Raw genomic sequence first — 16708 nt, 5'->3', positions numbered from 1 at the left:
AGAGTGACGGTAAGAAGGTGTTGAACTGTGTGAGATAGACCGTCTAGCGGGCTCAAAAAGGTTCCTCCTGTTTCTCTGAGGTTCGGCACTCATTGTAGTGGAAGGAGTTCGCAGGTGAGAAGGCCCGGCCTCGTGATCATTTGGGGCAGTGATTGGCCCCTTGCCTCTTCCTCCTCTTCTTAATCACGGTGGCATATTTTCTGATTAAACAATTGAAATAAATAACAAACAATAAAGGACAAACTAAAGCAACAATTTGGATTCGTCCTAAGTTCTTGTCTAGACTCGAGTATGTGCAATTGTGTCATTGAGATTAAACACATAAGGCTAGTGTTTAATTCACTCAACGTTGGCTCTGATACCAACCTGTCACACCCCGATATTTCCACGTTTCACCGGTGGGCCCGGTGGGGGATTATCATGACGTAGTTGGTAACATTATAGTCAAACAACACAATATTAAATATGCACAGCGGAAGCAAAAGATAGATATATTTCAACTTCAATAAATTGTAATATCAAGTATCACAACAGTTGAAAGTAATCCACAGGCGAATCAAAATAAACAGGAAACATTGTTCCACAATTTTGACATCCAATTTTGCGAGGCTTATTGTGGATGCTAGGAGAAAGCCAGCCTAGTTCGCGTAGTACCTGCACTTAACCTTTTTGAGAAAACACGTCAGTTTACACTGGTAAATACATTCACCCGGCTCATTTTGAAAAGTTTAATAAAATTGATTCGAATGCACATGGCACAGACTTTTTATAACTTGGGATAATTATATGAATATAATCTTGTAAAAGAATTACATGTTTCTTATGCGTTCAGTAGCCCGATCCGTAGACCGGGTTAAAGATCAATAGACACACCACATTATTTATTTATGCACTGACGGGTGTACGCCTACACCCTGTGCTCAAGTCGTGGCCATCTCGTAAGATGATGCCAAGGATATCCGGGACATGGTCATTAACCCCCCAAAGGCTTTAAGCAAACAACACATTTCAGAACGGAGCATATCAATGATTTAATCTCTATTCGATTAAAGATTCAATGCTGGACCAAGCGGTATTTTTATTTACCGTACCCCAAGCCCGTATAAGGGAAATTAAGTTAAAAGTATTTACCTTTGCAAGTATCAATCACAAATAGCAAGTGCGTGTAGCTTTTACCGGGTCTCCTATTCTGGAACGAAGGTTTATAATAACCTATTAGAATCCTAACGGGTCTTTAATTAAGCCTAAACTTAGACCGGTTAGTTTTAACGAAAGATACGGTTCGAACGCACGATTAGGCGAAGACCGGAATAGAATGTGTTTTAGTCCCAACAAGTTTAAAGACTTGTATAATATGGGTGAACTAAACACCTTCTGGATCTTGAGATAAAAACGATAAGGTTTGACCCGTTTCGGCTAATTTATGCAAACTAGTTACATAAATTGTACCGAACGCGCCGGAAACGTAACGGGTAACCATGAGAGTCATTTACAGGTTTCCTAAGTTAATATGCCCTAAATATGTTGTGATATCAGTAGGATACCTTTCATTATGCCCAAAATGAGTTTAATCTAAATATAAGCCCCGTAGGGGTATTTTGGTCATTTTAAAGATTATAAAAGAGAATATTTACAATTCTGATGTTCGGGTCTGAAGTAATCAGTAAAACCACTTACTTTAACAAGTTATATCAGTAGGTAATAAGCTTTACATGACAAAATGGTTTTAAACCCAAATTATGCGTTTAACTACACTTAAAAGGCTATTTTAAGCGATTTCCGGGTTATACAGGAAATCTGAGTTTTCTGATCAGGTTATATAGTTCAAAATACTTTATTTATTATATAAAATCAGTAGCAATTGGATTTGTGTCAAAACATTATGTAGAACTCGTTTTATGCCCGAAAAGGGTATAATCGGTATTTACTGAGTCAAGGCCATAACCTTAGGTTATGAGCAGGTTAAAAATAATTAAAAACTTTAAAAATATTAAAATATTATGCTACATCAGTGTGTAAAAGGTTTGGTGTCGAAATTGGGTTTAGATAGGCTTTATGCTAAGTGCGCCGTTTAATTAACAAAAAGTTTCTTAAATGCGCTATTTAGCATAACTTCTATTCTGGACCTCGAACTGATGTGAAAATTTAGGTACATGTTTATAGATCAGTAACAAAGATTATGGTCCTTTCACATATCCATAATTCTCGTTTTATGGTCAAAAGGGCATATTGGTCAACATTAGGCATTTAACAGAAATGTGTAAATGAATCGAGCAATCAACGAACCAAACACAGAGGGTTATACCATCATGTAACTTGGTCCTAAGGAAGCTCTAAGGCATATCTAAATCATACCAAATCGGGTCAGAACTGAAGTCAAAGCAAAAGTCAAAGTTTTGTGACTTTCGGTTCCGAACCGGGTTATAACAGAAAATTGTCTGATCAAACAAGCTTGAACCAGTTCTTATACTTGTTACCAAGTTATATGAGTGATAAAATAGGTTACACGTCTTCTACATTGTTAATTACGCGTTAATTCGAAAACTAGCATTCTGTTGACTTTTTCTAAACAACTTTGACCCGACATTTGATCTAGTTAGAGCGGGAATCAGAGGGTGCCCTTTTAAGGGTTTAATGCCCACATAATCACCAACTTATAACTATCTTTGATTCGACTAAACACTGAACCATTAGTGATTAATTGCTAAGTCAAACATTAATTACGACGGTTTGACTTTTAAGGTAATAACTAAGTAAAACTCAATTAGAGAAAGCCCTTGAGCTCCAGAGATGATCAGAAGTTGAGTTGGGAGTGAATGATCAAAGTTGCAACACAAGGCCTTTATATAGTGCCTTTAATCCATTATGATGATGACAAGCAAGTCTAGCATTGATCCCAGATCTTTATAAGTGTTCTCTAGTGCCTAGGAACTGTTAGGGGTCGCCTATGCTGGTGAAAAGACCTTTTAAAGTCGGTTACAAGGCTGAACAGGCTGCTGCCTGTGTTTTCTGCATCTGGGCGTCTGACGCGGCCCGTGTAAGGTTCTGCTAAGCCTTACGCGGCCCGCCTGAGATCTGCTGTCAGATTTCAAATCTTTCAATTATTACAGCTTGGCTCTTGGCTCTTGGCTCTTCGAAAGGTTATTACTTGCATTATGAGCCCTTCATATTTACTTACAAGGGCTTCAAGACTTTTACCCACTTTGTTAAATCCTTGGTCACTTTGTTATTACCCGAAAAGTCACAACTTTCAACGTTTACGCTTTAATCCCTCGTATACGAATTTGATCATAACTTTCTCATATTATAACGAAACTTTATGAAATTTTTATCGTGCATTCTAGTGAGCATAATTTACCGTTACAAAGCTTCGGGTTTGCTGAAAGGTCACTCAGAGGTATAACTTAAACATGTTGACACATTTAACCCCTGTAGTTTGTAATCTCTCACTTTCTTTCATATTTAGCTCCGTATGATCCATGATTTATTCGTTTGAAGGTATATACATTTTGTAGGGCTATTCTAGAATATTTTTATCCATCGTTGACATTTTGAACCCTTATATTCATATACTTTCCATGTTTGTCAACTTTAATCCCTCTAGAGTATTCTTTCACACGTTCAAGCTTATGACACGTGTCAATATATTATAGGGCGTGAATTTTCGAGGTGTTACAACATGTGTATTGAATCTATATGTTGTTTTAAAAGCAAATTGGTAAAATAAACTTTCTTATATAACGAATTAAAATATATTATATTACCTACATATATATTTACAAGCTCAGGAACAGTGCCAGGCAATACATTTACAAGCTCAGGTAATAGTGCCACTTCCCTATTGGACCAACCTATTTTTTATTTAATTTTATTTTCAGTTTAAAATTACGCTTTCGTCCTTCGTTTAAAATTACGTTTTTGCCCCCAGCTCAAAATAAATTTATAATTTTGCCACTATCTCAAAATTACGTTTTTGCCCCCGGTTCAAAAACTCATTTCTAATTTTGTTCCCAGTTTAAAATTACGATTTCGCCCTCCGTTTAAAATTATGTTTTTGCCCCAGTTCAAAATAAAATGTTGTTTTTTCCTCTAGCTCAAAATTACGCTTCTACCTTCAGCTTAAAATTATGTTTGCCTGGCACTTTCTTATTAGACCAACCCATTTTTATTTTAATTTTATTCCCAGTTTAAAATTACGCTTTCGTCCTTCGTTTAAAATTACGTTTTTGCCCCCAACTCAAAATCTTGCCCCTAGCTCAAAATTACGCTTTTGCCCTCGGTTCAAAAACTCATTTTTAATTTTGTTCCCAGTTTAAAATTACGGTTTCGCCCTCCGTTTAAAATTACGTTTTTGCCCCCAGTTCAAAATAAAATGTTGTTTTCTCCTCTAGCTCAAAATTACGATTCTGCCCTCAGCTCAAAATTCCGTTTTTCTCATACTTCAAAATAAAATTATGTTTTCCCCCCTAGCTCAAAATTATGATTTTGCTCTCAGTTTAAAATTATGATTTCGCCTCCAGTTCAAAATATAATTACGATTTTACTCTCTGTACAGACATACATGTTATGAGAGAGAAATATTCGATCTATTGCCCCGCAACACGGGCGGGGCAAAAACTAATATACCTGCATTTGCAAAGTGGATGATGTACAATAAGTTTTTGATTTTTTTTATTTGTAAATTGCATGCTTACGATTTTGTTCATATTTACCTTTTTCTCTTTTCTTTTATTTTTTTATTTGTCAATTACATGTTTAGGATTTTTTTCATATTCACCTTTGTCTCTAACTAAAGAAAAAGACCCATATTCCATATTTAATTAACTTATTTTAATTTTACATATAGATACAACCAAAGTCATGAAGTAAATTTACAACTATTTTTTTATTCTTTGTCATATAGTTAATTATTTTTTATATTATATGTACTTTTTATTATTTTATGTTATAATTACTTTTTAGTTTATTTTGTTCCTCTTGTAACTTTTAAAATACAATATTTTATATAATTTAGAGTGTGTCGTTACAATCTACTTATTTTTGTTCACGTATCAATACAAATTTTTTTAAAATCGAGTTCTGAATAGTAACGTACAAGTGATCAAAGCACAAATATACATTTTATTAACCTTTTTCATTATTTTAGTAATTTAATATAATGCTTTATTAAAATTCAAATACTATGTTTTAATACATGTTAATTTTTTTACCTCGACAAATCGAGCCATTACCATCCGAGGTTGTGACGAACAAAACCAAATCTGACTTAATGACATTGATACTATTACCTGAACTAATACAAGTATTCTTTCCTATGGTTTTCAAACATTACAAAACATGTGTCAGTATCCTCTTGGTCATATATCTTTCGGTTGCTATACCGTCATACCGAGTGACGGTATCGTACGGATACTGTTACAAACCAAGCAGATACCAACTTAATGCCCCGTTAGAATGCACGGGAATTCACCTAGTTAACTACAATGATAACATAAAAGTAGATGAAAGCAAAATAAAAGTACCTACACATGTACGTGCATGTTGCAATATGTTCATAAAATCCCGTCATATACTTCATTCGTCATGAAATGTCATGGTCACTAGTCACTACATAGTTATGCATAGCATTTCATACATGAAAACACATGAGTTCGTTATGCCGTTAGACTTACATATGTATGTTTGTATACGCGTCTACATAGGACATGTCCCTAAGCCGCCCTCATTTTGTAACACTTCAAATCATGCCAAGTACCCCCGGTACCAAAAAATAAAAATTTGTACAAGAAAAAGATATATGTATATATATGCGGAATACTAAAACTTATTCCTCGTCTATACAGGAATTGGTCGTGTCTAAATTCCAGTATCGGGTTAGTAATTTGCGCAGTCAAAAGGGCATCATCTCTGGTCGTTGTGTCATTGTGGCTACAGGCATGAGTTGTAATGCGTGTGCTCTCAGGCTACAATCCTGCTGCTGATTTATTTCAATTGTGTCAGTTCTTGAAACAAGGAAATAGCAATATAATCTATCAAATATCAAACTGCAACTTAAATGGTTGGATCGGTTCAGTTATGAGCCAAATCCGGATCTATAGCCGATGTTTTGATTTCTAGTATAAGAAAGGTGCTTATTTTTCTATTAGGTTTTGGGTCAAATGAAAAATAAGTCTCTTTTAATGGGTGCTATATCATATACCAAAAACTATTACTGTTTGTTCTGTTATCTATATGCATATAACCAATATCCGAACCATAAAACTTGGTTATCAAAAATAACCATTACCGAACCAATGCTTTCTCAATTGGTACGGTTATTCGGACTCATTGTATCATGAACAGAAATTTCCCATGCTTGGAGACTTACCTCCAAGAGTGTCAAAGTTGATAACAGATCCTTGCACTGATCAAGCAAAGAACATTCGGTTTTCATAGCGTTAGCGAGTTCAGATGCCATGAAATTCACATTTTCCACCTGTTACAAAAATATATTATATTTTTTTAATCTAATAGTTTTAGAAAAAAAAAGTAAAATTGAATTTTTGAAGATTATATTTTTTAAATGGGAAATATATTTTTAACATCTAAATCAATTAACCTTAGTTACTAAAGAGTATATGGAGACAGCCATATCCTGCATCACATCAACAGCTGAACAAATTGCATCCTTCAAATTTTGAACATCTGCCTGTATAGTAAAACCAATGAATGTTAAATATATACACTTTTTATTTTAAAAAAGATATAATCAGTTTCATACCTTTGCACCAGATATAACTGGGAGACAAAGAGAGCTTGACTCCAGAGCCATAATAGCATCAGCTAAGGAGATAGAGTAATCTCTTTCAGTTATATCCCAATTGTCTAAATGCAACATCTGCATTTGTGATATAAGAAAATGAAGAATAAATGTAACATATGGAAAGGCAATATAATTTATAATCCAAATCACATTTTGATATGAAGCTGATCCAAAATTTGTTTTTCGTATTTGAAACAGGTATAACATTTGATCCATTTGGAGTTACAGTCGAAAATATGGACCAAATGAGCATGGCCTGGATGTTGAGACAAACCGCCTTAAGCTGCCTGATTTTGATGATTTCCCAAATTTCATGATATTGATTGTAGAAATGCATGAATCAAAGATTTCATAAATTCATGTATTTATTTAGTCATTAATCATGCATTTACTGCTGCCAATGTGTGGCAGTCCACTTGGTTGAGGCACATGCCTATTAAGGAGAGGTCAGGTCCCATGTTCAAACCTTAGCCGTTCAAAAAAAAAAAAGTTTTGTACTGCCGATTTCGATTTTTCAAGATTTGAGAATATCTATAGAAGTTAGAATTTTCAGAAGTCTTACTTGTTTCTTGAGTAGAGAGTGCAACTTTAAGTTGTGCTTCAATTGTTGCAACTGGAGTCGTTTGGATATGACAGAATGCCACAACTTTGAAATAGTCACCCATGCATTGTATAAAGTTTTCTGAAACAAATAATTATATGAAAGAGAAATAAAACAAACTGTTCCAAAAGTAAAAACCAAAGTAACACCACTTGCTTATAAAGGCAAATTTTGTATAAAGAACATGTACTTTTATCTTATTTATATTTTTGGGTAACAAACATTCTTTATCCAATAAGAAAGTCAATCATTAAATTAAAGGAGAGAAGAAACGAAAAAAATCATTATGATCGGTTAGTAACTTGGGTCAACTTGTGACCCGAATAGAAAATGAGTCTTGATAATTGGGTCAACTTATGATCATAATATTTTGGGTAACAAAATTTCTTTATCCAGCATCGTGACCCTCCCCTTTGTCTACCCTCAAGAGTCAAAACTTTAGCCCCCTCGTTCACCATTTACGAGTGCCCATAACATAAAAAACCGAAGCGATACCGACCAAATTCCTGAAATGTAGCGTGAGGGGTATCCCACTAGTTCCACATAAAAGCAATTAAATTAACTCTACATGTAATCAATAACGTAATTACAAATAATGATTTTAAAGGCGGTTACCTGAGCAGCTGCTCGCTGGACCACCATGGCAGCATCCACTTTAGCATTAGCAAACCGCCACTGCATATGTTTGTTATGCAACACTCTCAACACATGCGCATCTAGAAGCTTCTTCTCCCCCACCTTCCCTCTCTTCGCATCCGCACAAAAACTCAAAATCGAAACCGTGTTCCCCAAGCTATCATTCTTCAACAATGACGATCCTCGCGGTGCCACCTTCGCGCCGTCATGTAAAACCTTATATCCATAGCTCATCTTATTATTCTTCAACAATGGCGGTGGTGATGAAACCGGTACTGGTTTCCGTTGCGGTTGCGGTTGCACTCGGCGTAGCAGATTAATCGTTTCCTGCCAAAACCTAGCCGGCACCACAATAGCACGAGGACCTCCTCGAACATGACCTACAGTGCTGCCGGAGGAAATACTCTCCGGATCGGAATCAGTATGATCAGAATTATCAAAATCAGGTACAATTTCTGGTTTATTATGTTCTAAGTTCATCTCAGCGGTTATAGATCTAGTTAGTTTCGGATTATCACATTCACGTACAGTTTCTGGTTTATTATGACCTAATTTCGTCTCAGCGGTTATAGATTTTTGTAAAACCCTAACTTCGCCGGCGGTTTCTGATTTACTTAATTCCGGCTTTTCTCCGGTGAAATCAACACTCATCGTCATAAAACTCTCCCGCCGTGATCTCCCTGTAGTAACCGTCGACGGAGCTTTCTTCCGTTCCGGTGTACCGGTTTTTAAACCGTTTGTTGCCGGTTTTCCGACCTTACTAACCGGAAGCGCAAAAGATTCACCTTGAAACGAAACAGATAAACTTCGTGCGGACGTTTTCGTCAACATCTTCGCGCTTGTTGACATTTCAACGGACTGATCTCGACGGTTAGTCGCCGGAGACAGTGACGGAAATCTCTTTGTAGCAGTGGTAACGGAATTTGAATAAGATAAGTACCGTGAAGTAACATTTTTAGGTTTCGGCCGGCGTTGTAGAGAACCGCCATTGTTATTGTTATCACTCACCACTAGTGGCACACGCTTAGGTTTTGCCGGAGCCGATGCCGGAGGTAACACCTTAGGTTTAGGTGTTGTAGGGGTAGAAGACAGATCAGCAACCATTAATGATTATAAACTAATTGCAACTTTGAAATTTGAATGTGAAATTTGAACTGAAAGAACAAGAGGCGGTTACAATGTGGTATGCATAACAATTGGCCGGTGATCGGAACGAGGATATGACCGCCGGAGAATGTCGGAATGAGGATATGACCGTCGGAGAATGTCGGAATGAAGGGGGAGATTAAGAGATGTTGTTGAATTGTGTGTGATTAGGTATATATAATAATTATTATGATTAATACTAATTATTATTACTCTTATTTTTATGAGTTTGATGTTTTCATAAACTATATGTTCTCTACGTACAAAAAAAAAAAAAAAAAAAAAAAAAAAAAACAAGAAGAAGAAATGATAATATTTACTTTTAGCAAAAATCACTGAGAATAAACTTTTTATTATTGATATAATAGAGTTTATTTAAAATCCGCATATTCTACATCGAATTATATTATATAAATCCTAGGTTAGTTCCCCGTATGTTATACGGGTTGAACAATTTAAACTATATAATAAATATTTCTTGTAAATGCAAATCAAAGACGGAGACATTTATATATATTTGATAAATAATGAAACTAATAATAATAGTAGTAAAAAAATCTCATACATGTGTACAGAATCGTCTGTAAGAATTCATATACCCTGTTTGAGCTCGAAAAAATATGTTCTTTCGTAATGTTTTAATATTATTATTTAATTTTAAAATAAAATGGGTATTGGGCTCAGTAAGAGCACGTTTGGTTATGTTTTTTGAAACAACTTATAGACTTATTGGGGTTTTGGAAAAGTCAGTATGGAGTGTCTTATTGACTTATTGGTTTTTTCCTCTCACATACACCCATATTGTCAAACATCATTTTGTAGATTATAACTTTTCAAAAAGCTAATAAGTCAATAAATTTTTTCAGAAAACTTAGCCAAACATGCCCTAAAGCTAATGCCAATGGGTATGGGGCTCACTAAGAGCATGTTTGGTATGCTATTTTAAAAAAATTAACATAGATATCGGGTTTTTTTTTTTTATAAAAAACACGTGCCCCTCGAAATCACAGACCCTGTGCGGTGGTCCTCCCCGCACACCCTTATCACCGCCCATGCATGTGTATACTCATTTAAGTAATCGATATACATTTGATGATATCCTATATTTTTTTTGTATTCAATTAACATTTTTCTATTTAGTATTATTTGCAATTATTAACATTTTTCTAAATGTATATATAGAGTATGGATGTTACTGAATTTTTGAAGAATAATTTTTAATTTTGACATATATATTCAAACTTATAATTACATAATGTAGTCATGAATTTTAATAAAATCCAAAAAAGCGTGAAACCCTTTTCAAATTTCAATAAAAGGGTTATAATTATCAGATAAACATTTTTCTATTTAATATTATCTACAAATTAGGGGGTCCGGGGCACCAGCGGGCAGGCATTTCGGTGACCCTATTCCCCGAGCGGGAACACCGCCGCCATCCCTGCGGTGACCCAATTCGGTGAGTGGCAGCGGGGAGAAGTCACCGATGAAGGAGAGGGGGAGATGGTCGGCCAGCCTGATTTTCAACCAATCAAAACCTTTTCCTTTTTTTTTTTTTTTTGAATAAAAAAACAAGTGGAGTTAAGAGGGGAGTGGCGCCATCAAATTGAGGGTGTGAGGGGAGTTTAAGAGGGGAGTTGACGTGGCACACGAGGATTGGTTATGCGTAAGAGAGGGGACTCCCCTCTTAGGGGAGTGCCCCTCTCACCCTTAGAAGATAAATTATTAGAAAATAAATATGAAAAAAGGCAGGAAAACCCAAAAATAAGTGCATCCAATGAATGACACGTGTCACACATTGGTTTACTTTATTATATGTATAGATAATAAACGATATACGTAAAATAAAAAATACATGAATTTTTTTTTTGTAAAACTTTGGAAAACGTGCTCTCATGTATAAACAAATAAATGTAAACATATTGTTATTATATTATATTATTATATTTATAATTATAGGGATTAGTTAACATACAATATTACTTGTATGATGCGTATGAGATGAAATTACGCACATTATAAAACTTAAAACCCTAATCACGCAGTTAAAAAACATAATCACGCATGTTGAAAACTATAATCATGCATGAACATAATTACGCATGTACAAAATCAGAAATCACGCATGTGGTAAAACCCGAATCACGCATGTGATAAAACCCGAATCACGCATGTTATAAAACTAATCACGTACATTATTATTCATCTCGTACTTATTGTACGTTAAGAGATATTGTATTCACTATATTTATATTATAATATTGGAACATGAACCTCTTAAGAACAGTGTTTGTCTTTTTCTTTTCCTTTCGCCTTTTATGAACTTTTTTATTATTCTTTGAGTTAATTGTCAAAATCGTCCTTGAGGTTTGAGCAGATTTGCCATTTTCGTCCAAAATGACACTTTTGTACCAAATTGCCCCCAACGTTTGTAACGTTTTGCCATTTTCATCCAAATCACTAACTTAGTTTATTTTTTCTGTTAAGTTGAGGATATTTGGATGAAACTGACAAATATAAAACCACAGGGACGATTTTGGCAATTTACTCTAACTCTTTTAAATTTCTTTTATTTAATTAATTTCGTTACATATATAATAAAAAAGAATATACATGCAATTTTTATATGAAAAAAATAATAGCTTTTTCACATAATTTTTATAAATTTTCAACCAACCACTAACTAAGTTAATTTTTCTATTAAGGCGCATGATGTTTATAAACTAAGACAGAAATTAATTACTAATTTTTTATATAGATCAGTTTTATAAAAATAAAATCTCCTTAAACGTCTAAATTTTATAAAACTAAATGCTGGTGACCTTATTGAAAAAGGTCAAATAAAAAAATCTTATCATATGTAACAAGTTTGTAATTCATCTTCTACTTTTTTAAATTCGCTCCTAAGGAAAAACAGAAGCCAGTGCCCCCCGCCCCCTATCAAACAACGTATCGTTACCAAACCTTAAAATTACCTAACAAATTGTAATTATAATGTTATGAACCAAAAGTTTCTTTACTCAAGCCACTCAGAATAAGTATTAGTTAGTTACCCTCATAATCTTAATTAAATAAATATTTTATTTCAACCAACATATTTCCTAGGTGCTCAACATATTTAAAAAATATGTAACGTTTTACAATTTTTTTCTATCTCTACAACTGATAAATACTAAAAGTTGTAATCGATTGTTATGTGTTGCACACCAATGACGTTTTCTCTTAACAAAACTGATTTATATAAAGAAGCTGTAAATTAATTTCTGTCTTAATTTATAAAATTTAAAACATTCTTCACCTTAATAGAAAAAATAAACTGAGTTAGTGATTTGGATGAAAATTTATAAAAATTATGTGACAAAACTATTAATTTTTTTTCTTCTAAAAACTTCATGTATATTTTTTTTATTATATATGTAACAAAAATAATTAAATAAAAGAAATTAAAAAGGGTTTGAGTAAATTGCCTAAATCGTCCCTGTGGTTTTATATTTGACAGTTTCATCCAAATATCCTCAACTTAACAGAAAAATAAACTAAGTTAGTGGTTTGGATGAAAATGACAAAAAGTTACAAACGTTGGGGGCAATTTGGTACAAAAGTGTCATTTTGGACGAAAATTGCAAACGTGCCCAAACCTCATGGACGATTTTGGCAATTAACTCTTATTCTTTTGTCTTTTATATTTTATTATTTTTGTGGTGTTTTTTTTTTTTTTTTATTGATATCATTCACTGGTATTGATATTCGCTTTCATCGATTTTTGTTATTATGGTTTTCAATTAGTAGAGCCTACAATGACCAAAGTTATGTTGCGTAATAAGGAGGAAAACGATCAAAATTCTGTCGCGTAGTGCGGTGGGGAAAACCTATCTTTCTAATTGGTATTATCCGATCCGATAAAAATATTCGTCTTTATCGATATTCGCTTTTATAGTTTTCCGATGAGTTGAGCCAATAACAACCAAAGTCATGTCGCGTAACAACAAGGAAAACCGATCATACTCTCGTCGTGTAGTGCATGGAAAAACCTGGTATCGGTATTCACTTTTATGGTATCCGATGAGTCGAATCGATAACGACAAAGCAGGGTCGGCCCTGAGAATTCGTGTACCCTGTTCGAGCTCGAAAAAATGTGCCCTTAGGGCTTTACGAAATTGGGTATTTGGCTCACTAAAGGTCTAAACCTAATGCCAATGGGATTAATAACTAATCTAAACCATAAGAATAGTTTTGTAAGGGGGCCTATGTCGGTGTTTGTATGGATGCACCCGATTAAAAAATTATTTTACATATACATATCGAGTTTTTTTCATAAAAAAACGCGCCCCTCGAAATATCGGGCCCTGGCCGGTGTTCCTCCCTGCCCACCCCTAGGGCCGGCCATGGACCAAAGTCACGTCGCGTAGTATGGGGAAGAAATTAAACTCCTGGCACGTAGCGTGAGGGTAAAACCCTTTTTTTCCTTTTATTAATTGGTATTATTGGAACCGGTATTGATATTCGCTTTTATCGATCTTTGCTTTTATGATTTCCGATGAATCGAGCCGATAAGGACCAAACTCACGCCGCCTACCACGGGGAAAGACGATCAAACTCCACGGGGGAGTCCCACTATTTTACAACATTTATGGTAATACGTAACTTCACATGTATGATGGTTATTTTTTTTAATGGGGACTTTCTTGTGTTTGATCACCGCACTCCTTAAATTGAAGAGTTCTGTTACCCCACTCCTATCAGACTATATTGTCTTAATCGGTGCTTGCTTCTATATTAACATGTATGATGGTTATAGTAATAAAAACTCAGATGAAATATATATTAAGTTATTAACGTATATATTCTGTTTCTAACGTATATATTTTGTTTGTAATGTATATTCGGTTTCTAACGTATATTTAGAAAGCCATTTCAAGAAAAGAAAAAAAAAAAAACAAAGTAAAAGCTTAATCCATGAGATTATTGTAACCTCCAAAACTCCAAATTAACCAACAAAATTAGTTACCAATTACTCTTATATAGGTCCAAATATGATCATGAATATATCATTTCCTTTTGTGTTTGTGCCTCCGCACATACATAATCTACCTTTAAGTTAATCTTAAGCTACAATCATCCCATTTTATTTTTAGATTGTGGGGTACTAAACCAACAAACCCCATCTCCTCACTCAAACTTCTATCAATTGGCACATGTTAAACTTGCTAAACTTATAAAAAAAATATGTTTATATAGGAGATCATACTAAAAAAAAAAAAAAAAAAAAGCAAAACATTATATGTGTGTTGTTCATTTACATCTATTTCGGTAAGAATAATTTTTAAACAAATAGAGAATACTATTTTAGCAGTTAAACTTGTTCAATGAGTTGTAAGTTAACATAGTAATAGTTCTAACATCTTAGTGAAAATTAAATTATGAATTTAAGAGTTGATTACTTAGAGATTACTTGATATTATATTAGTATTAAAGTAAGAGGTGTTTGTTAGTATCATGACCAACTTTTGATGGTGATAAATATGGTGATCCTTGCTTAATCCCACAGGTCAACAACTTCCCAAACTATATACATATATAATAACATCACATGTATGTTTCTAGATCACTTTTAGTTATTTAAACAGTATTATTCCAATTTTACATTAAAATATTGTTTTTTTAGCATTGAAAATAAGTTAATGATGTTGCTAAAGAATTTTTGGAGGATAATGAGATGAAAAGAAGGGTAGTTGAGAAGTGGTAGATGAGCACAACTAAAAATAGAAAGGGGGATCAAGAATAACTTGATATTGAAGAATGTTTTCCTTTTACATGTGTAGGGTCCATATCTACCTACAAAACCACTGGGCAATACCAGTTTAGAAGGAGATGTTTCATTTCTATTACCAGCTTGAAACAATAGCTCAACTACTTGCAAGTTACACTCTTAATTTATGGATATATTGGGTTGTGTAGGCACTTCTTATACAATTTGTTTATTATAATTAGAGTCTGTTACAAAACTTCTAAATAATGTATCGCCGTATCGGTTGATGATGATACTTAGGCTGGAGGGTGTGATAAAGCCCCTAGAGGCTTTATCACGCCACCTCAGTGTCACTTCACGTCCACGTCACACAGGAAGGCTTTAAGGTTCCTTCCTTTAACTTGCAGGATGTGGTATAAAGCCCCGTCACCATACCCACCGGCCTTTTTATAATGAGATTAAATCAAGTGATTAGACTCCCCTTGAACGGGTTATTAAGTTAATCCAAATCTAAAATATAAAGGAAGATTTTGGGTAAACCAGGTTGTAGCCTCGATATTACACTTAGACCATGTGTAGTTGTTTATCTCAATAATGCCCCCACTATGGGGCATTTTGCGACACGTGGCAGTCCAGTCAGCATGGGGCATTATTGGGCGTTATTGTAAAAGTGGCGTAGTGGGAATAATGCCCAATAATGTCCCTTCCAATTATTAAACAATTATTTTTGTATAGAGAGGAGGTTAAAAAAAGAAAAAGAAACTACTAGTGGACCACTCCCATTGGCCAGTCAACATGTTCTCTTCCAATTTGAGCGTTGTTTTAAAAACGGCGATGTAATTTTTTTAAAAAATAATGCTCAAAACCGCCCTATGTAATGGGCAAGGGGCGTTTTTGACGTTTTTTTTTTTTGAATTTATTTAAAAAAAAACGCCCCACTATACATGTTCTTAGGCATTGGAGATTACACAAGTTGCCAACTTTGAGCCCTAATAAGACCACAAGTTAAACAAACGATCTCCGGATATTTTTTAATTATTTTAGAACAAAAGGTTTTCTAAATTGTTTTGGGAGTTGATACTTTTTAGCATCTACTTGGCTTTCTCTAAACATGTGTGATATGTGAATTTAGGTGAAGTTTGTCATGTGAATATTGAAGATGTACTAACAAGTACTTTTCAAGACATAATTGGACGAGAAGTATATTCTATTTTTATAATGAAGTTGTATTATGTAATCAAGAACTGTTTGAATTTGGAGAATTGCGATGAGTTCACACTTCACACTCGGTATTAAAGTATTCTAACAATATACGGTGTGGAGGGGCATGAAAATGGAGCGTTATGCGACATGTGGACGACACGTCAGTACGTGTCAAAAAAGTGCTGTGGTGCAAAAACATGAGATGTGGAAGAATGACGTTATTCGACATGTGACACTCACTTTTTGTTATTATTTTATATTCAAAACTATAAAAATGTATTTAATTTGTTTAACAACAATTAGCAATAATAAAAAAATTACAGAATCTAAATAAAAAGGATTACATGATTTAAATAAAAAACGATTACATAATTAAAAAGAAAAGTTTACATAAATTATAAAAAAAGGAAAGCTAAAAAAACGAAAAAAAAAACAGCTGAAACTAAGTACGATATTTTGCCTTTATTTCTTTTTTCATTTTCTCATACATTTCCCTCTCTTCAGCGTCAAGGGTGCGCATCGGTTGAGACCCTTGAGGCGAAATAGTGTTCGGTACTTCACCCACACCATA

At 34.1% G+C, this 16708-nt stretch overlaps 1 protein-coding gene and 1 long non-coding RNA gene across 3 annotated transcripts; one reads left to right on the top strand and one right to left on the bottom strand.

Moving 5' to 3' along the window:
- Positions 1–5551: 5551 nt before the first annotated feature.
- Positions 5552–9433, bottom strand: LOC110881943 (protein SNOWY COTYLEDON 3). 2 transcript variants are annotated; one of them, XM_022130075.2, is made up of 6 exons: positions 8019–9433; positions 7365–7484; positions 6761–6877; positions 6599–6688; positions 6368–6475; positions 5552–5974 (listed from the first exon to the last, which is right to left on the bottom strand). In XM_022130075.2, the coding sequence occupies exons 1-6, from the start codon at positions 9141–9143 to the stop codon at positions 5891–5893; spliced, it is 1644 nt and encodes a 547-aa protein (XP_021985767.1). In that variant the 5' UTR covers positions 9144–9433; the 3' UTR covers positions 5552–5890. The 2 variants fall into 2 exon arrangements, with proteins under 2 accessions (XP_021985767.1, XP_021985762.1); XM_022130070.2 differs by having other exon boundaries at positions 5552–5977; positions 8019–9429.
- LOC110881954 lies at positions 8398–16412 on the top strand. The gene is made up of 2 exons (XR_002559951.1): positions 8398–8485; positions 16067–16412. It is a non-coding gene; the product is annotated as an uncharacterized LOC110881954 (long non-coding RNA).
- The last annotated feature ends 296 nt before the right edge of the window (positions 16413–16708 follow it).

The sequence above is a fragment of the Helianthus annuus genome, chromosome 5, assembly GCF_002127325.2.
Source record: "Helianthus annuus cultivar XRQ/B chromosome 5, HanXRQr2.0-SUNRISE, whole genome shotgun sequence".
NCBI lineage: Eukaryota > Viridiplantae > Streptophyta > Magnoliopsida > Asterales > Asteraceae > Helianthus > Helianthus annuus.
This window is presented reverse-complemented; position numbering and strand designations above follow the sequence as displayed.

Bases quoted from the DNA above. Each gene is read 5' to 3' on its own strand.
- LOC110881943 (XM_022130070.2), bottom strand. From the start codon at position 9,143: ATGGTTGCTGATCTGTCTTCTACCCCTACAACACCTAAACCTAAGGTG. The intron at 6,689-6,760 runs GTATGAAACTGA...TTTACTATACAG, and splicing joins CAGTTATATCTGGTGCAAAG to GCAGATGTTCAAAATTTGAA. The intron at 5,978-6,367 runs GTAAGTCTCCAA...GAAATAAATCAG, and splicing joins CAACTTTGACACTCTTGGAG to CAGCAGGATTGTAGCCTGAG.